The following is a 21,699-nucleotide window of genomic DNA, read 5'->3' on the forward strand; positions in this document are numbered from 1 at the left end:
TAAGAATAACTGTCTTCCCCGCTGATGAAGGCAGTCCGGTGATAAAATCTAAAGCGATGTGAGACCACGGTCGAGAGGGAATGGGAAGCGGTCTGAGACGGCCGGCAGGAGGAGAGTTCCCAGATTTAGTCTGCGCGCAGACCGAACAAGCGGCGACAAATCGATGCGCGTCACGTTCCCGAGTGGGCCACCAGAAACGCTGGCGAATGGAAGCGAGCGTACCCCGAACGCCGGGGTGGCCGGCTAACTTGGCAGAGTGGGCCCACTGAAGAACGGCCGGACGAGTAGGAACGGGAACGAACAGAAGGTTCCTAGGACAAGCTCGCGGCGACGGAGTGTGAGCGAGTGCTTGCTTTACCTGCCTCTCAATTCCCCAGACAGTCAACCCGACAACACGCCCGTCAGGAAAATCCCCTCGGGGTCGGTGGAGACCTCAGAAGAACTGAAGAGACGAGATAAAGCATCAGGCTTGGTGTTTTTTGAGCCCGGACGATAAGAAATAACAAACTCGAAACGAGCGAAAAACAGAGCCCAACGAGCCTGACGCGCATTAAGTCGTTTGGCTGAACGGATGTACTCAAGGTTCCTATGGTCAGTCCAAACGACAAAAGGAACGGTCGCCCCCTCCAACCACTGTCGCCATTCGCCTAGGGCTAAGCGGATGGCGAGCAGTTCAAAACATCATAGTTACGTTCTGACGGCGATAAGCGATGAGAGAAAAACGCGCAAGGATGGACCTTGCCGTCAGAGAGAGAGCGCTGAGAAAGAATGGCTCCCACGCCCACCTCTGACGCGTCAACCTCAACAACAAACTGTCTAGAGATGTCAGGTGTAACAAGAATAGGAGCGGATGTAAAACGATTCTTAAGAAGATCAAAAGCTCCCTGGGCGGAAACGGACCACTTAAAGCACGTCTTAACAGAAGTAAGGGCTGTGAGGGGAGCTGCCACCTGACCGAAATTACGGATGAAACGACGACCGTTAGCGAAGCCCAGAAAGCGCTGCAGCTCGACGCGTGACTTAGGAACGGGCCAATCAATGACAGCCTGGACCTTAGCGGGATCCATCTTAATGCCCTCAGCGGAAATAACGGAACCGAGAAAAGGGACAGAGGCGGCATGAAAAATGCACTTCTCAGCCTTCACATAAAGACAGTTCTCCAAAAGGCGCTGGAGGACGCGTCGCACGTGCTGAACATGAATCGAGAGAGACGGAGAAAAAATCAGGATATCGTCCATGTAAACGAAAACAAAAATGTTCAGCATGTCTCTCAGGACGTCGTTAACTAGTGCCTGAAAGACAGCTGGAGCGTTAACGAGGCCGAAAGGAAGAACCCGGTATTCAAAGTGCCCTAACGGAGTGTTAAACGCCGTCTTCCACTCGTCCCCCTCCCTGATGCGCACGAGATGGTAGGCGTTACGAAGGTCCAATTTGGTGAAAAACCTGGCTCCCTGCAAGATCTCGAAGGCTGAAGACATAAGAGGAAGTGGATAACGATTCTTAACTGTTATGTCATTCAGCCCTCGATAATCCACGCATGGGCGCAGGGACCCGTCCTTCTTCTGAACAAAAAAAACCCCGCTCCGGCGGGAGAGGAGGAGGAGACTATGGTACCGGCGTTGAGCGAAACCGACAAATAATCCTCGAGAGCCTTACGTTCGGGAGCCGACAGAGAGTATAATCTACCCCGGGGGAATAGTTCCCGGAAGGAGATCAATACTACAGTCATACGACCGGTGTGGAGGGAGAGAAGTGGCCTTGGAACGACTGAACACCGTGCGCAGATCGTGATACTCCTCCGGCACCCCTGTCAAATCGCCAGGCTCCTCCTGTGAAGAAGAGACAGAGGAAACAGGAGGGATAGCAGACATTAAACAGGTCACATGACAAGAAACATTCCAGGATAGGATAGTATTACTAGACCAATTAATAGAAGGGTTATGGCGCACTAGCCAGGGATGACCCAAAACAACAGGTGTAAAAGGTGAACGAAAAATTAAAAAAGAAATGGTTTCGCTATGATTACCAGAGACAGTGAGGGTTAAAGGCAGCGTCTCACGCTGAATCTTGGGGAGAGAACTACCATCTAAAGCGAACAAGGCCGTGGGCTCCCCTAACTGTCTGAGAGGAATGTCATGTTCCCGAGCCCAGGTCTCGTCCATAAAACAGCCCTCCGCCCCAGAGTCTATCAAGGCACTGCAGGAAGCAGATGAACCGGGCCAGCGGAGATGGACCGGAAAGGTAGTGCGTGATCCAGAAGGAGAGGCCTGAGTAGTTGCGCTCACCAGTAGCCCTCCCTTTACTGATGAGCTCTGGCTTTTACTGGACATGAGGTGACAAAATGACCAGCGGAGCCGCAGTAGAGACAGAGGCGATTGGTGATTCTCCGTTCCTTCTCCTTGGCCGAGATGCGGATACCCCCAGCTGCATAGGCTCAGCATCCGAGCCGGCGGAGGAGGGTGGCAGTGATGCGGCAGGTGGCAGTGATGTGGAGAGGGGAGCAACGGAGAACGCGAGCTCCTTTCCACGAGCTCGGCGACGAAGATCAAACCGTCGCTCTATGCGAATAGCGAGAGCTATTAAGGAGTCCAGACAGGAAGGAACCTCCTGGGAGAGGATCTCATCCTTAACCTCGACGAGGAGACCCTCCAGAAAACGAGCGAGCAAAGCCGGCTCGTTCCAGTCACTAGAGGCAGCGAGAGTGCGAAACTCAATAGAATAATCCGTTATGGATCTATTCCCCTGACATAGGGAAGACAGGGCCCTGGAAGCCTCCTCACCAAAAACAGAACGGTCAAAAACCCGTATCATCTCCTCCTTAAAGTCCTGATACTGGTTAATACACTCAGCCCTCGCCTCCCAGATTGCCGTGCCCCACTCACGCGCCCGTCCGGTAAGGAGAGAAATGACGTAGGCGATGCGGGCTGCGCTCCTGGAGTGAGTGTTGGGCTGGAGAGAGAACACCACATCACACTGAGTGAGGAATGAGCGGCACTCAGTAGGCTCCCCAGAGTAACACGGCGGGTTGTTGATCCTGGGCTCCGGAGACTCGGAAACCCTGGAAGTGGGCGGTGGATCGAGGCGGAGTTGGTGAACCTGTCTTGTGAGGTCGGAGACTTGGACGGCCAGGGTCTCAACGGCATGTCGAGCAGCAGACAATTCCTCCTCGTGTCTGCCTAGCATCGCTCCCTGGATCTCGACGGCGGAGTGAAAAGGGTCCGGAGCCGCTGGGTCCATTCTTGGTCTGATTCTTCTGTTATGTACTTGAGTGAAGACCCAAAAGCGGTTTTAACAGAAAACAGAGTTCTTTAATAAAAAAACAGGAATGGCATAAATCCTCTTCCAACGTAGTCAATGGAACAAAAGAACGTAGTATAATGCAGGATGCACCTGCCAGGCAGACTCCGACAGGATAGGACAAGGTGGAAGCAAACGGGACGACAGCTTGCTTCTGGTATCAAAAACACAAACAAGAATCAGACACTGAAAGTAGCAGGAACAGAGAGAGAAATAGAGATCTAATCAGAGGGGGAAGAGAGAACAGGTGGGGAAAGAGTGAATGAGCTAGTTAGGGGAAATGTAGAACAGCTGAAGAATGAGAGACAGAGAAGGTAACCTAAAAAGACCAGCAGAGAGAGACAGAGTGAAGAGAAAGGACAGGAACAGACATAACAAGACATGACAGTATCAGAGTTCAACAGTTAACTGCAAAGTAGGCTTACTTGACAGAACTGTATCATGATTATTTGTATCAATCTGGGATTGTTTTTTTTTACTCAGTCATGACATGTGCAGCAGCAGTACAAAAACATTGCTAAGAAAACACATTCCTCTCCTAGATGTGCAATTGAAGTGGAATTACACTTAAAAATCTAAATGTATTCATTTTGTTGTTTCTCTTCTGAAAGTGAAAAACCAAAACCAGAATTTGGGAAAATACAAACCCCCCTGAGAGTTGTTAATGAACCATTATTCTACCAGGTATATTGACAGAAAACACATCTCTTGTACACCAAGGAAGGGTTGTTGGAGGTAAGAGAAAAAGAGAATGTACCTATTTGAAAGCTAGAAAGAAACGAGTAGCTCGCAACTTATTTTGTTTTTCTTTAAGCAGCTCTCATACTAGAAAAGGTTGGAGACCCCTGCTATAGTATGACCCTATAGTTTTTAAATCTATAGTTGTTGATCCTATACAGTAGTTTGCTTCTATATAAATGTAGTTGCTAAACTCTTCCAGAACATGCTTGACTGTAGTCTAGGGGGGGATTGACGGTGATGCTGGAATTGTCTAGTGCTGTTCCTCCTGCGGCCAAAAGGCAAATAAAGCCAAGTCTCTTGACTCATACCAAGATGGAAGTAGAAGGAGCCACTAGCTCTGCCTCAATTATTGAAGATAGTGGTTCACTTAGTATCAAAGGCAGCCTATCCCACCACAGCCCTGTATCAGTGGGGTAGAACTAAAAGAATAGAAGAACTGAAGAGCCAGAGTTGGTGCTGTGCTACTGGTTTGTGGCTACAGCAGCCTATAAAGGACTTTTGTTGTTGTTGTTGTTGATAAATGTAATTAAGCGGGCACGGATAATAACCCATTCCATGGGCCCCTAGCCGGTATCACTTTTTCTGGGCTTCCCATCAGCCCAGGTATGCCCATGCATTGATCCGTGCCTGCAATTAAGGTGTTGTATATTCGGCCTCTGATTAGGATCATTTGCCTCCCAGCTAGCAAATGCGCATAACAGAAAACAATAATGTTTCTCTCTCGTTAGGATTTTCTTTGTAACAATGTGGTAATTCGTGGTAATTCATACCCCATCTCCCAGGACATCACAATGTGTTTAATGCCGGTCCTTTGTCTCAATTACAAAGAATTGCCCCACGTTTGTCTGTGGTCTGCCATGTAAATGAGGGCTATCCAATTTTTGGGCGAGTCTATCGCTCCTCATGGCACTAAATCTAATTTTGCCATCATTTCCAGGCTTATCCTACTGTGCAGTAATTTTATTTGATACCACCGAAGCCAGGCTCTGCATTAAATTTACATCGCCAGAGATGGGATTTATAGTAAGCGAGTAAGGGGGAATTCTGATTAAAAGTGATGTATCAAGAGAGATGGATGATTCATTGAAGAGGGAGAGTAGGGAGGGAGATAATATAATAAAAGTGAGAAAGGCTCTGGAGTTTAGAGATACTGTAGAAAGCTTATTGTTTGATCGTGGGGAGCTCTGCTCTCTGCCATTTTGGTAGATTTTGATAATGTGGTTGCTATAGCTTTCTTGGTCTTCTGGAGAGCCCCCCTACTTTCCCTCATGATACACATTAGCCCCTAGCTTTCAGTTCTTTTGCTAAATACTTTTGAATGATATCTTACATTTTCATAGGACCAAGCCAAGCCCTTAGAAAAAAGAAACTACCTAGAACCAAAAGGGTTCTCCTAGAGGGACAGCAACATCATCCTTTATGAGCCCTTTTGTTAAAACCTCATCAGGCCCGAGGACCCCAGCAAATCTGCATTTTTTTCACTACCTCTGCATTTCTTCACTACTTTTGCATGTCCAGCCATTATCTTTAGCATCACAATGAAATGTTTTACCATTTTCATTTCAGGTCAACCAAGGCTACAAGTAAAACGCAAAACAGTTGCATTCAGATCTGCCGAGGTCTGCCAAGCAAAGACCTTATAAAAATACATTTAGTACAGAAATGGTTTGCTCAGTGGGAAATGAAATGAATATCCAACAAGTCAGTGATAACTTTGTGAGTTTGGAATTCGTGACAGCAACTATGTGAGTTTATTTCAGTATTATAGACACTATGTCCTTGAATTTCCTATGATCTATGTAGAAGCTCCTTACCTCCTAACTACTCTTGTGTGGCTTGTGAGTGTCATAGAACAAAACAGATTACATGTAATGTACGTGTATGTCAGAGTCTACAGAAGTTATTTTGTGAGAAGACCCTGCCCTGGAACCCTTCGGGATCAAGCTCAGCCCTCATTTATCAGACAGACTAGCGGTTAGTATCTATGCAGATGCATAAGAAATAGACTAATCCAATGGTACAGAAGTCTGTAGCTCAAACATACAATGCAAAAGGGTTAGAAGTCCAAAGTGCACCGGGGATACGGTGGGAATCAAGGAGTTTAAGGGTGAAGGTATTCATTGTAACGTTAACACATCTTTCTCTTTATACGTGACTTTGTGTTTGACAGTGTCCTTTTGACAACTCAATCTTTCTCACCCTTTTACACTACCTACAGTTGAAGTCAGAAGTTTACATACACTTAGGTTGGAGTCATTAAAACTCATTTTTCAACCACTCCACAAATTTCTTGTTAACAAACTATAGTTCCAAACGCCTGAAGGTACCACGTTCATCTGTACAAACAATAGTACACAAGAATAAACACCATGGGACCACGCAGCCGTCATACCGCTCAGGAAGGGGACGCGTTCTGTCTCCTAGAGATGAACGTACTTTGGTGCAAAAAGTGCAAATCAATCCCAGAACAATAGCAAAGGACCTTCTGAGATGCTGGAGGAAACCGGTACAAAAGTATCTATATCCAGAGTAAAACTAGTCCTATATCAACATAGTCTGAAAGGCCGCTCAGCAAGGAAGAAGCCACTGGTCAAAAACCGCCATAAAAAGACAGACTATGGTTTGCAATTGCACACGGGGACAAAGATCTTACTTTTTGGAGAAATGTCCTCTGGCCTGATGAAACAAAAATAGAACTGTTTGGCCATAATGACCATTGTTATGTTTGGAGGAAGGGGGAGGCTTTGCAAGCCAAAGAACACCATCCCAACCGTGAAGCATGGGGGTGGCAGCATCATGTTGTGGGGGTGCTTTGCTGCAGGAGGGACTGGTCCACTTCACAAAATAGATGATTAAGGAAAATTATGTGGATATATTGAAGCAACATCAAGACATCAGTCAGGAAGTTCAGGCTTGGTCGCAATGGGTCTTCTAAGTGGACAATGACCCCAAGAATAATTCCAAAGTTGTGGCAAAATGGCTTAAGGACAACAAAGTCAAGGTATTGGAGTTCTTCTCATTCTTCTCTACTATTATTCTGACATTCCACATTCTTAAAATAAAGTGGTGATCCTATCTGACCTAAGACAGGGAATGTTTATTAGGATTAAATGTCAGGAATTGTGAAAAACTGAGTTTAAATATATTTGGCTAAGGTGTATGTGAACTTCCGACTTCAACTGTATATCGTCCCTGGACCTGGTGGGTCCATAGGGCTTTGCAATATCCTATTAGGACAGCAATTGGCTCTCTGACCTGAATCTCATCCATGGGCCTTGTCACTCACTGAACATTGCAGTCATTTCTCCTGGGAACCCAATTTAATAGAGGTGTATGTCTTGAAGCGTGCAGGGAATTGCCTACTTATCAACACTATGTACACCATCAATAAAATCAACTATCAAAGTACCCAATTTAGCTGCCCTTTAAATGGCTTTTGTATTTAATTTAGACTATACCGTGGAGTCCCGGAGGACCTTGTTAATTACAGTCAAGAAAACGTTTGGCTCCACTGTCTTATTGAAGAGCTCCTTCAAAAGGGCAAATCGATCCAAAGGACCCAGGTGTTGGCAAGGTCACTGTTTCTATTTAGCGTGAGGTAGAGCACCATCTTCCAAGGTTTAACTTCAAAAGCACTTGGACAGGAATGAGTGGGTGCAGAGAGAAAGGAAGGGAGAGAGAGGTCCGGCGGAGAAGAAGAAAACACAATATTCTACATTATGTTCAGCTTAACAGCAAGTGGATTTCCATTTGTCAAACATGAACAAAAGCCCTTTCAAAGGAACTCGGCATGTTGGCACTTAAGAGAACTCCATGGGGATGATGAGGTACCCTTGAGGAAAAATGTGTCAAATTTTCCCCGTGGGTGGAGGAGGGGGGTGGGGGGGCATGGGGGACTTCAGTCCATACAGTCAATCCTCTTTTGGAATTCATTACCATTCACTCCATCTCCATATATTTTGTCAATCCGGAGCCGCCTGAGCCGACCGTCAGTCCGGGACTGCCAGAGCAGCCCGTCAGTCCGGAGCCGCCAGAGCCGCCCGTCAGTCCGGAGCCGCCAGAGCCGCCCGTCAGTCCGGAGCCGCCAGAGTCGCCCTTCACTCCAGCGCCGCCATAGTCTCCCGCCTGTCCGGCGCCGCCAGAGTCTCCCGCCTGTCCGGCGGCCGCCAGAGTCTCCCGCCTGTCCGGCGCCGCCAGAATCTCCCGCCTATTCGGGGCCCGCGGTAAGGGTCCCCAGTTCGGAGTCGGCAGCGATGGTCGCCACTCGAGAGGCACCACCTACGTGGGCCAAGACTAAGGTGGAGTGGGGTCTACGTCCCGCACCAGAGCCGCCACCGCGGTGAAATGCCGACCCAGACCCTCACTTATAGGTTCAGGTTTTGCTGCCGGAGTTCGCATCTTTGGGGGGGTACTGTCACGTCCTGACCTCTCTATTTTGGTTTGGTCAGGGCATGAGTTGGGGTGGGCATTCTATGTTTTTCATTCTGTTTTGTTCTGTGTTGTATTTCTATGTGTTTCGCCTGGAATGGGTCCCAATCAGAGGCAGCTGTCAATCGTTGTCTCTAATTGAGAACCATACTTAGGTAGCCTGTTCCCACCTGTGTTTGTGGGTAGTTGTTTTCTGTTTTGTATTCTGTACCAGACAGAACTGTTTCGGTTTCGTTCATTCTCTTTTGTTGTTTTTTCATTCAGTGGTCAATTCATAAATAAAGATGAACATGTACCATGCTGCACCTTGGTCCTCACCTTCTTTAACCCACGACAGCCGTTACAATTGCATGGTTTGCTTTTACCGTAAAGTTGTTTTGAAATCTGACACAGCGGTTGCATTAAAGAGGTACATCTATAATTCCATGTGTATAACTTGTATTTTCATCGACGTTTATGATGAGTATTTCTGTAAAATGGCTATGCAAATTCACTGGATGTTTTTGGAACTAGTGAACGTAACGCGCCAATGTAACCTTATCAAACAAAACATACATGTATTGTGTAACATGAAGTCCTATGAGTGTCATCTGATGAAGATCATCAAATGTTATTGATTAATTGTATCTCTATTTGTGCTTTTTGTGACTCCTCTCTTTGGCTGGAAAAATGGCTGGGTTTTTCTGTGAGTTGGTGGTCACCTAGCATAATCGTTTGTGGTGCTTTCACTGTAAAGCCTATTTGAAACCGGACACTGTGGTGGGATTAACAACAAGATTACCTTTAAAATGGTATAAGATACATGTATATTTGAGGAATGTTAATTATGAGATTTCTGTTGTTTTGAATTTGGCGCCCTGCACTTTCACTGGCTGTTGTCATATCATCCCGTTAACGGGATTGCAGCCCTATGAAGTTTTAACAAACAATGCAGAGTTGTTATAAAGTAAGTAAGAAACATTTGCTAAACTAAAGGAAAAAGAATAACACAATAAAATAACAATAACGAGGCTGTATACAAGGGGTTCCGTTACCGAGTCAATTTGCAGGTTTAGTCAAGGTAATTGAGGTAATTGTAAGAGGGTGCGTGCTGGTGGCAGTGAAGTCAGGCACAGGAGATCGAACTTGGTATAAACGAAGCAGTTTAATAAGTGCTCAAAAACTCTGAAAAACAAAATATACAAAATAATACAAGTGGGTACAAAAACCTTTGCACACCAGAACATAACTTGCACATAACTTACAAACAAACAATCACCGACAAGGACATGAGGGGGAACAGAGGGTTAAATACAGAACATGTAATTGATGGGATTGGAACCAGGTGTGATACAAGACAGTACACAACCAAAGGAAAATGAAAAGAGGATCAGCGATGGCTAGAAAGTCGGTGACTTCGAATGCTGCCCGAACAAGGAGAGGGACCAACTTCGATGGATGTCATGACAGTAATATGTTCATTTAGGGAGGGGTAAAGTGACTATGCGTAGATCATAAACAGAGAGTAGCAGCTGCGTGTGTGAAGAGTGTATAAGAATGTGTGTGTGCAGCTTCAATGTGCATGTGTGTGTTTTGTGTTTGTGTCCGTGTGTTTGTTTGTGTGTTGGAGTGTAATAAATAATATAATTTCGTATTCATGCACAGCTGTCAAGAGTAACACATCTCGGCATTTGATTTCGCTGTATGTCAGAGGTTGTTCCGTTCCACTGTTCTGACCAGCAAAATAAAGTTCAGAACCTGTTCAAACCACCAAAAAGTTCTGATTTCTATCGTTCCTTTCTGTTCCTGAAATGTTCTTTTTTATTATATATTTTTTTTTTACATTTAGCTCGACATTAAATTACTTCACCAATAGATAGAGCAGCTTGCTATGAAGCAGGCGAGCTATGTATTGTACATGCATTTGACAGTCAAGTGTAGTGTATGGTGCGACATGCGATTGAAATTTTGCAGGTGATGAGAGCGCTGGGCATCTTTTTTATATGACATGCATTATCTGAATTAGGCCCACAGAATTATACCTACTGAGGAGCTGATTCTATGAACTAACTTTGAATGTCTTTGAACTTTAACCCTTGATCATTACTCTCAGTTCCATTACATTACACATAATGCCGCCTAGAGTTTTCGAGAGCTAGCTAACAAGCTTGTGTGTGCAGAGCGGCCCCAGAATAAAAATAAAAACACGTCACTTTTTGTAGTTAATAAATCCACTTTGAAACGTGATAACGATAGTATCCTCAACTAGCATGTTAAAAATTCATCAATTGTTCTCTAATAAAAAAAAAATCCCTAATTTCTCAATCACGCCTGTAAGGTCAGTAGCTACAGTAGACTATGCGTGCAGACTGTGTTTCTACATCTGCATTGCTTGCCGCTTGGAGTTGTAAACTGGGATTCTGTATAGCACTTTGTGACATCAGCTAATGTAAAAATGGCTTTATAAATACATTTGATTGATTGATTGACTATGCGCGGTTTTATGTGGGATATGAAAAAAATGCCCGGAACATAAAATAACGCTATTAACCGGTTTTTCAAATAACGGTTCTGTTCCAGAACAGTGTTGTAACGTGACTATCATTAATCTGATGACTGTTATTTATCAAATCAAACTAATTATGTCAAATTGTTAATGATTAAATGAATCATGTAACAATTAACTCATTAGGAATTTGGGGCACCAAGGGAAAGGATGTTTAACGAGTTACTATCTCCCGACTTAAACTCTAAAGATACAATAATGATCGAGTCTACTCGCTCCTGAACTGCGAGAGACAGAAATAGTTCTGAGTTTTGGCCAGTGAGTCTATTTATCAGAATACTTAAATCGGCAGGCCCATATGTATGGCTTGAGGTATTCAGTAATTCACCCTTACATGCTGACTTGTCAGAGAAACTGTCACGTGTGCTCCCTCTCTGGCCTCTAGATCACCAGGCTGCTCGTTATGGTGCACACCTGCCACCATTGTTACATGCACCTGCGTGTCGTCAGACTCACCTGGACTCCATTACTTCCTTGATTACCTGCCTTATATATCACTCCCTTTGGTTCCTTCCCCAGGCATCATTGTTTCTGTTTCTGTTTCATGTATGTGCGTTGTTCGAGTTTCTTGGTTTGTATTATGTTACGTTTATTTTATTAAAACACTCTCCCTGAACTTGCTTCCCGACTCTCAGCGCACATCGTTACAGAAACAACACCGGAGGCAACAATAGTATCTTGTTCAAATGGACACAAACACCTCAACAACAAATCTTGCTACGGCTCTAATGGTGTATAACATAATCTGCTCCTCAATTCATATAGACTGAATTCAACATCAAGGCCTCATTCTATCTTAGATTCCTCGCACGGGGCTCCAATATGTCGTGACGTGACTATCATTAATCTGTTGACTGTTATTTATCGAATCAAACTAATTATGTTTAATTGTTACTCGATTAAGTTATACAGATATCTCTTACATCAATAACAGTCAATTATTAATTATTACCTCATCAGTCTTTTTCTGAAAGTTGCGTAATCCGTGGATCTGCAAGAACCCTAGCCCTTTTGAATATTTAGTGCTACACAAATTGATTTAATAATTTATTTATTTATTAACTAACTAAATAATTACACAGAATACCCATACACACTTACATGAGATAAAGGTCCCTAGTGGACTGACATGATATGACAGCTTGTTACACAATGGAAAGGGGGTTGATAAAGAGAGGGAGAGACAAAGAAAGTGAACTTATCGTACATACATTTGGAAGCTACGCTCACGAAAATAAGAATACTTAGCACCCTAACCACTGCTCATTTGGATTAGAAATGTAACATATATTCACACGTAGATGTGTTTCTCTGTCATCTCTGTTGAAACCAATCGATCCGTCTATGTTAGTGGCACGATGTAAGGCTCTGGTTATCCACTAGAGGTCACAATGTCCTTCTTAGTTGTAGCGCTTCTCTGATCTAGGACGGTTCGTTAGAATAGATATTTCAGGCGTACTCATGGTGGTATCAGAGGGGATTGTCTTCCTTCCCCCTTGTGTCTTTCTTTAGTCAAAGTTCTAGGACCGCTTTTTCATACACATCTGCAGTCTGTGAATGTTCTGGTCTAGTCTTTACCTTCTTCACTCGTGTTGAGAGTTTCAAAGCATCTAACCATTTCGTAATGTTCAACTCGCGCTGTACGTCAGCTGGTCTGTAGAGTTTAAACCATTTTCAGCCTTGTAGCCATAGCTCCTCACTGTCTGATCTCAGTACAAAGTTTGTAACCATTTCAACTTGTGGACCACGGCCTCATGTCTTTTTGGTCTTGTACACCATCCATCTGCTTGGTCTCTAGTTGATTATTCAGGGTTCAGCTGTCACAACTTCTGCTGAGGTCGGCATACTGGCACGTTCCGTCATACTGGCACGAACTCTGAGCTCACTGGGGCGTGGCTACTGACTGCCACGCTGATCTGGCACCTTTGTTCCTCACCAAGGAGAGAGAGTCATGACAGCAGTATAGATTACTTTCGTTGTCTGTTCTGGTTCTGTTCCTTGAAATTGTTTATTTGACGGTTTTCTGTTCTGTTCCATATTCCAAACCCTGGTTGAGGCTGCCTGTACTGAATTATGAAGTGCATTAATATATGTTTATGGTTTAACTTATGATGCAACACATTAAAGCTGCAATACAGTGCATTCGGAAAGCATTCAGACCCCTTAACATTTTCCACATTTTGTTACGTTACAGCCTTATTCTAAAATTGATTAAATTGTTTTTTCCCTCCTAAATCTACACACAATACCCATAATGACAAAGCAAAAACTGTTTTTTTTTGTGCAAATTTATAGATATAAAAAATATATATATAAAATCATATTTACATAAGTGTTCACAGGCTTTACTCAGTACTTTGTTGAAGCACCTTTGGCAGTGATTACAGCCTCAAGTCTTCTTGAGTATGACGCTACAAGCTTGGTACACCAGTTTCTCCCATTCTTCTCCTCTCCAGCTCTGCCAGGTTGGATGGGGAGCGTCGCTGTACAGTTATTGTCAGGTCTCCCTAGAGGTTTTCGAAAGGGTTCAAGTCCGGGCTATGGCTGGGCCACTCAAGGACATTCAGAGGCTTGTCCCAAAGCCACTCCTGCATTGTCTTAGCTGTGTGCTTGGGGTCGTTGTCCTGTTGAAAGGTGAACCTTCACCCCAGTCTGAGGTCCTGAGTGCTCTGGAGCAGGTTTTCATCAAGGATCTCTCTGTATTTTTCTCAATTCATATTTCCCTTGATCCTGACTAGTCTCCCAATCCCTGCCACTGAGAAACATCCCCACAGCATTATGCTGCCACCCCCATGCTTCACTGTAGGGTTTGGTGCCAGGTTTCCTCCAGACATGATGCTTTGCTTTCAGGCCAAAGATCTTGGTTTCATCAGACCAGAGCATATTGTTTCTCATTGTCTGAGTCCTTTAGGTGCCTTTGGGAAACTCCTTCCATTTAAGAATGATGGAGGCCACTGTGTTCTTGGGGACCTTCAATGCTGCAGACATTTTGGGTACTCTTCCCCAGATCTGTGCCTCGACACAATCCTGTATCTGAGGTCTATGGAGAATGACTTGATTGTTGCACTGACATGCACTGTCAACTGTAGGACCTTATATAGACAGGTGTGTGCCTTTGTTGTAGATACATCTCAAGGATGATCAATGGAAACAGGATGCGCCTGAGCTCAATTTCGAGTCTCATAGCAAATAGTCTGAATAATTGTGCAAATAAGGTATTTCAGTTTTGTACAAACATTTCTAAAAAGCTGTTTTTACTTTGTCATTATAGGGTATTGTGTGTCAATTGATGAGGGATTTAAAAAAAAATCTATTTTAGAATAAGGCTATTATGTAACAAAATGTGAAAAAAAGTCAAGCAGTCTGAATACTTTCAAATTCACATGGAAATGTTAATTATAGAGCTGTCATTCTCATTGAAAGAAGGTCTAAGAAGTGGTAGATATGTTCTATGTGCGCTATTTCTATGCTTCCCATTCTTAAGTTTCGGATTTGTACACCAGCTTCAAACAGCTGAAAACACAATATTTTTGGTTATAGAAATACTGTATATTTCACAGCGGTTTAGACTGTACATTGCTTGTATTGTCACATAAACTGACATTAGGCGAATATTCAAATTTGTTCGTGGTTTAACTAACAGTCTGGAATTTTACCTGCTGTTTACTTTAACACTACACTACATGACCACAAGTATGTGGACATCTGCTCGTTGAACATCTCATTCCAAAATCATGGGCATTATTATGGAGTTGGTCCTCCGTTTGCTGGTATAACAGCCTCCACTCTTCTGGGAAGGCTTTCCACTAGATGTTGGAACATTGCTGCGGGGACTTTCTTCCATTCAGCCAGCCACAAGAGCATTAGTGAGGTCGGGCACTGATGTTGGGCAATTAGGCCTGGGTCGCAGTCAGCGATCCAAATCATCCCAAAGGTGTTTGATGAGGTTGAGGTCAAGGCTCTGCGCATGCCAGTCAAGTTATTCCACACCGATCTCGACAAAACATTTCTGTATGGATCTTGCTTTGTGTACAGGGGCATTGTCATGCTGAAACAGGAAAGGGCCTTCCCCAAAATGTTGCTATAAAGTTGGAAGCACAGAATTGTCTAGAATGTCATTGTATGCTGTAGCGTTAAGATTTCCCTTCACTGGAACTAAGGATCCTAGCTCGAACCATGAAAAACATCCCCAGACCATTATTCCTCCTCCACCAAAATTGACAATTGGCACTATGCAATGTGGCAGATAGCATTCTCCTGGCATCCGCCAAACCGAAATTTGTCTGTCGGACTGCCAGATAGTGAACCATGATTCATCACTCCACAGAACGCATTTCCACTGCTCCATAGTCCAATGGCAGTGAGCTTTACACCACTCCAGCCGACGCTTGGCATTGCGCATGGTGATCTTAGGCTTGTGTGCAGCTGCTCGGCCATGGAAACCCATTTCATGAAGTTCCCGACAAATAGTTATTGTGCTGGCGTTTCTTCTAGAGGCAATTTGGAACACGGTAGTGAGTGTTGCAACCGAGGACAGAAGATTATTTACATGTTACGTGCTTTATTACTCAGCGGTCCCATTCTGTGAGCTTGTGTGGCCTACCACTTCACAATAACAGCACTTAGAGTTGACTGGGGCAGCCGTAGCAGGGCAGGAATTTGACAAACTGACTTGTTGGAAATGACAGTGCCACATTGAAAGTCACTGAGCTCTTCAGTAAGGCCATTCTACTGACATTTTTCCTATGGAGATTGTATGGCTGTGTGCCAAATCTAGTCATTTTAAGTGATGTCCACATACGTTTGTATATATAGTGTAACTAGTAACTAGTATATTATCATTGATATAAAATGAGTTTTGGGTTTCTCCCAGATTTGCTGAAACAAGTATTTTTTTATTTAACTAGGCAAATCAGTTAAGAACCAATTCTTATTTACAGTGATGGCCTACAGTGAACTGACTTGTTCAAGGGCAGAAGGACAGATTGTTACCTTGTCAGCGCGGGGATTCGATCCAGCAACATTTCGGTTCATGGCCCAACGCTCTAACCACTCGGCAAGTGGTTTTTAGTCTCAAACCACCAATTGATAGCACCTTGTTTTCTAGTAAAAATAGTAAAAAAAAAAACTACATGTACAGTGTCCATATTACGACAGTCTCACAAAGAGTTACAAGGAGTTGGTGTCAGCGTCGCTGAGACTGACCACAACTCCTTATAAGACTAGCAGTAACTCTCGTTGACAATTACATCATTTTTAAAACATCATCACCACTGTTAGCTAATTTCAATGAAAACCAACTGCATATTTTAAAAATAGCTTCATGTAATGAAAGTTTAGGTTTATTTTACATTACCTTGTTTTGTGCCTGCCAGTTGGCTGTAGGCTTCTCCGCTAGCAGCGTGCTAGCTAGCTAGTTGGCAAAAAAATCATTTTCGCTTCCCACATCTCCCCCATGTCAAATAATCTGATTTATAATTAAATATATGCCCTGGCAAATATTTACTTGCCATTGTAATTGACAACGTTAACCCAGTTTTTAATATGCTGCTTGACTGTATTCGTCCCCATAGCAGCTAAATATGGAATGTGCATATGCAAGTGTTAATTTGTATTTTGTAAGTGTTCATTTGTCATTTCTATTTTTGGTGGATTCAACCCATTATCAGGTGCTGATTTATTGTTCTTATTTCTTACAGGTACAATGTGGACACCAGAAGTTCAAACATTTCAAAACATGTAAGCATACTGGTGACTTCATACAATTGATATAAGCATACTTAACAATGTGGCATGCAAATATGTATCTATTTACTTCATGAACTCTCAAGGGAGAATTAAAGTGGTTACATTTGGTTAGTCTTTGATTTGATTACTTATTGGTTTGTTATTTCAAGGGGAAAATGTTGGAATAATGAACAAAAAAACTAAGAAATGTTTGTTTTTTGTCTCTGCAGTTATCCAACTAACAGATATGTTTTTCTCTCTCAATTGCAAACCTTTGTGGATGAGCAGAAGGTTAGTCAACAAAATAACTGGGTTGAATTTTAATTTATAGTGTTGAAATAACCGGGTAACGTCCGGAAAGTAATAGGAAACAACAGGAAAATAAGACGGCAACGAACAGGTAAGAACGCAGTAATAATCCTTTAATAGTTCATATGTAGCTGCTAAACACTGATAAAAAGTTATATGAATTTTCCTGGTTATGTAGAAAAAAAATGTTATCCATAAGAGGCTAATAAGCAAAGTTAAGTTTTTAAGGCCATTTCCCTCTTCTTTGCAGCACCGTTTATACTTATTAGGAATTAAACATATGAGGAACTACAGTACAATCTCAAAATGTACCTTTTGGGTCTTTGCTTGTACTGTAGCTGGGTAGTTATTTTGTCGTTGCTGTGTTGTTTTGCTGTTTTTTCCTATTACTTTCCAGTCTTTACCTAGTTATTCAGCACTCTACTTAAGTCATTGTTATGTAAATTACTATTACTTTCTTGATAGTTTTACCATAGTTTCAGTGTACTTATGGGGCCTTAAAGCTGTATTCTAAAGCAATGATCTGTTCCCCGGTATATTACTATTACTTTCTTAATTGATTCCCCATATACAGTGTCTTCAGAAAGTATTCACACTACTGGACTTGTTCCACATTTTGTTGTGTTACAGCCTGAATTTAAAATGGTTTAAATTGAGATATTTTGTCATAATACCGCATAATGTCAAAGTGGAATTGAATAGAATGAATAGAAAATGTAAAGCTGAAATGTCTTGAGCCTATAAGTATTCAACCCTTTTGTTATGGCAAGCCTAAATAAGTTCAGGAGTAAAACTTTGCTTAACAATTCAATTTGCTTAACAAGTTGCATGGACTCAATTTCAAACACAGATTCAACCACAAAGACCAGGGAGGTTTTCCAATGCCTCGCAAAGAAGGGCACCTGTTTGTAGATGGGTAAAAAAATAAATGACATTGAATATCCATTTGAGCATGGTGAAGTTAGTGATTACATTGTAGATGGTATATCAATACAACCAGTCACTACAAAGATACAGGCGCCCTTCCTAACTCAGTTGCTGTAGAGGAAGGAAACCGCTCATGGATTTCACCATGAGGCCAATGCATCCTGTTTGCAATAAGGCACTAAAGGAAAACTGCCCAACAATTGGCAAAGAAGTGTACTTTATGTCCTGAACCTATATAATATAATATATATATATATCCCATTTAGCAGACGCTTTTGTCCAAAGCGACTTACAAGTCGGCTGGGGCCACAACTTTTACATATGGGTGGCCCCAGCGGGAATCGAACCCACGACGCTTGGCGTTGCAAGCGCCATGCTCTACCGACTGAGCCACACAGGACCCATAAAGCGTTATGTTTGGTGCAAATCCAACACAACACATCACTCTTCATATGTTCAAGCTCAGTGGTGGCTGCATCATGTTATGGGTGGTCTCGTCATCGGCAAGGACTAGGGAGTTTTTATGATAAAAAGAAACGGAATAGAGCTAAGCACTGGCAAAATCCTAGAGGAAAACCTTGTTTGGGAGACAAATTCACCTTTCAGCAGGACATTAACCTAAAACACAAGGCCAAATATACACTGGAGTTGCTTACCAACATGAAATTGAATGTTCCTGAGTGGCCTAGTTACAGTCTGCGGCATAGAGAGGTTTGCCATTTCATGTAATTGCTTTGCACTGCATTTATTCACTGCAGTTATTTAATCTCATCCAGTAATAAAAGACCAGAACCGGCAGCAGTGTGTCCTGTGTCCAATTAATCTACATTCACCAGAACGCAGAACCAAAGCCAGAGAGCAGTAGCCAGCGCATTCACACATAGGCCCAGACCGGCTACACTAACAATACATTAAGCTCCATTAATGAACATAGTAGCTTAATAACTTGTGATTGTGTTCATCTGTATAGGGAGAAATTGCATCAAATTAAGTGTGATGTACATAAAGTTTGATATACAAGTTATAAAAAACGTGACAGTAAGGCATACAGAAACTATGGTGAAAATAGTAATAGTAATTTACATGGTAACAGGGGAATAGCTGTTTGCTTAAGAATACAGTGTCAAGGCCCCGTAGTAGGTACACTGAAACTACTGTATAAAGAAATTACCAGTAATTTACATAATAATTACTCAAGTACATTGCTGAAATAACTGGATAATGACCGGAAAGAAAAAGGAATCAACGGCAAAACAAGATGGAAACAAGACAGAAACAAGCAATGACAAGGTAACCACCTAGCTGCAAGCAAAGATCAAAAAGGTACATTTTGAGGTTAGCACACATACAGTGGGCCTGAATTCAAAATGGATTCAATATACTTTTTTGTCACCCGTCTTGCCACAATACCCCATAATGACAAAGTGAAAAGACGTTTTTAGAAATGTTTGAAATACAGAAATATCTAATTTACATAAGTATTCACACCCCCTTGCTATCACACTCTGAGCTCAGATGCATCCAGTTTCCTTTGATCATCCTTGAGATATCACTACAACTTGATTGGAGTCCACCTGTTTGGACATGATTTAGAAAGAAACACAACTGTCTACATAAGGTCCCATAGTTGACAGTGCATGTCAGAGCAGAAACTATACCATGAAGTTCAAGGAATTATCCATAGATCCCCGTGATATAATTTTTGATGAGGCATATATCTAAGGAAGGATATAAAACAATTTCTAGAGTGTTAAAAGTTTGCAAGAGCACAGTGGTTTCCATCATTGGAGAAAAATAAATAAATATGGAACTAATCTCTCAGCACTACGTCCGACCAGACTGAGCAACCGGGCAAGAAGGACCCTGGTCAGGGAGGTGACCAAGAACCCAATGACCACTTTGACAGAACTACAGAGTTCCTTGGCTGAGATGGGAGAACCTGCCAGAAGGACAACAGCACTTCAACAATCTGGGCTTTATGGGAGAGTAGACAGAAGGGAACAACTTTTGAGCAAAAGGCACATGACAGCACACCTGGAGTTTGCAAAAAAGGCACCTGATAGACTCTGAGATCAATAGGCAAACATTCTGTGGTCTGATGAGACATGTAACTTTTTCACCTGAATGCAAAACGCTATGTCTGGAGAAAACCAGGCACAGCTCATCACCCATATAACACCGTCCCTACCGTGAAGCATGGTGGTGGCAGCATCATGCTATGGGGATGCTTTTCAGAGGCAGGGACTGGGAGACTGGTAAGGATAGATGGAACAATGAATGGATCCAAATACAGGCAAATCCTTGATTAGAATCTGCTTCAGAGTGCAAACGACCTTAGGATAATGATCCCAAACATACAGCCAAAGCAACGTTGGAATTGCTTCAGAACAAAAATGTGAACATCCTTGACTAGCCCAGCCAAAGCACAGACTTGAATTCCATTGAAAATCTGTAGAATGACTTGAAGATTGCTGTTCATCGCCGCTCCCCATTTCATTTAACAGACTTTGAGAAAATCTGCACGGAAGAATCCAGATTTGCGAAGCTGATACAGACATACCTAAGACAACTAAAAGCTGTAAACGCCACCAAAGGTGCTTCTACAAATGATTGACTCAGGGTTGTAAATACTTATGTAAATGAGATATTTCTGTATTTAATTTTCAATACATTTCAAAAAACATCTTCACGTTGTCATTATGGGGTATTGTGTGTAGAAGAGTGATATTTTTGTTGTTGTATTTAATCCATTTTAAATCAGGATGTAACACAACAAAATGTGGAATAAGTCAAGGGTATGAATATTTTCTAAAGGCACTGTTGGTATGATGTAGTTTCTCATATGTTTCTGTTAAATAAACAGTATTTCTTTGAAAGTTCCAAGTACATTCCTAATAAGTATAGACAGTGCTGCTGAGAAGATGGAAATTGCCTTAAATACTTACTACATAACTTTGCTTATTGGTCTCGATTATTTATTTATTTTCAGTAACAAATAATTGTTTCTACATAACAACCAGGAAAATTCATATACTTTATATTAGTACTTAGAAGCTACATTTTTTTTTTTACCTTTATTTTACTAGGCAAGTCAGTTAAGAACAAATTCTTATTTTCAATGACGGCCTAGGAACAGTGGGTTAACTGCCTGTTCAGGGGCAGAATGCCAGATTTTGTACCTTGTCAGCTTGGGGATTTGAACTTGCAACCTTTCGGTTACTAGTCCAATGCTCTAACCACTAGGCTACACTGCCGCCCCACATACTGACTATTAATGGGTTATTACCACGTTCTTACCTGGTCGGTGTCATCTTATTTCCCTGTTGTTTCCTATTGCTTTCTGTACGTTTCCCTGTTATTTCAGCACTGTAAACTAAAGTGCAACCCTGTATGGAGCTAATGTATGGAATGCATCTCAAATGGCACCATATTCCCTGCTTTTGACTAGGACCCATAGGACTCTGGTCAAAAGTAGTGCAGTATGTGGAATTACATATATCGTTACTGGGGACCTTGATTGATTTCCACAGGATATATTGCATTGTGTCAATCAAAATTGTATGAACAGTGAACCATGATCCTTGGACAGTAGTCACTTTCAACAGCTGCCATGCCATAGGTGTCCTTCATTTTATAATGGTCAAGTTCAAGGGTTCAGATGAATGATCTGTATGGTTGACATTATCTTTTCAATATTTTACTGCTGTGGGCTAAAGCAGGGTTTA

The 21,699-nt window shown here is 42.5% G+C and overlaps 1 protein-coding gene across 4 annotated transcripts in view; it reads left to right on the forward strand.

Annotated features, from left to right (window-relative positions):
* Nucleotides 1-21,699, forward strand: part of LOC135539593 (copine-9-like) — a 196,252-nt gene that overhangs the window by 62,166 nt on the left and 112,387 nt on the right. For 2 of the 4 annotated variants that reach the window (XM_064965566.1, XM_064965567.1), the window contains exons 5-6: nt 16,711-16,750; nt 17,027-17,029. In XM_064965566.1, the coding sequence (XP_064821638.1) occupies nt 16,711-16,750; nt 17,027-17,029 (43 nt within the window). Of the gene's footprint in view, nt 1-16,710; nt 16,757-17,026; nt 17,030-21,699 lie in introns of all 4 variants that reach the window. The other 2 variants (XM_064965564.1, XM_064965565.1) reach the window with 2 other exon arrangements.

This window comes from Oncorhynchus masou, chromosome 5 (genome assembly GCF_036934945.1).
Source record: "Oncorhynchus masou masou isolate Uvic2021 chromosome 5, UVic_Omas_1.1, whole genome shotgun sequence".
Taxonomy (NCBI): Eukaryota; Metazoa; Chordata; class Actinopteri; order Salmoniformes; family Salmonidae; genus Oncorhynchus; species Oncorhynchus masou.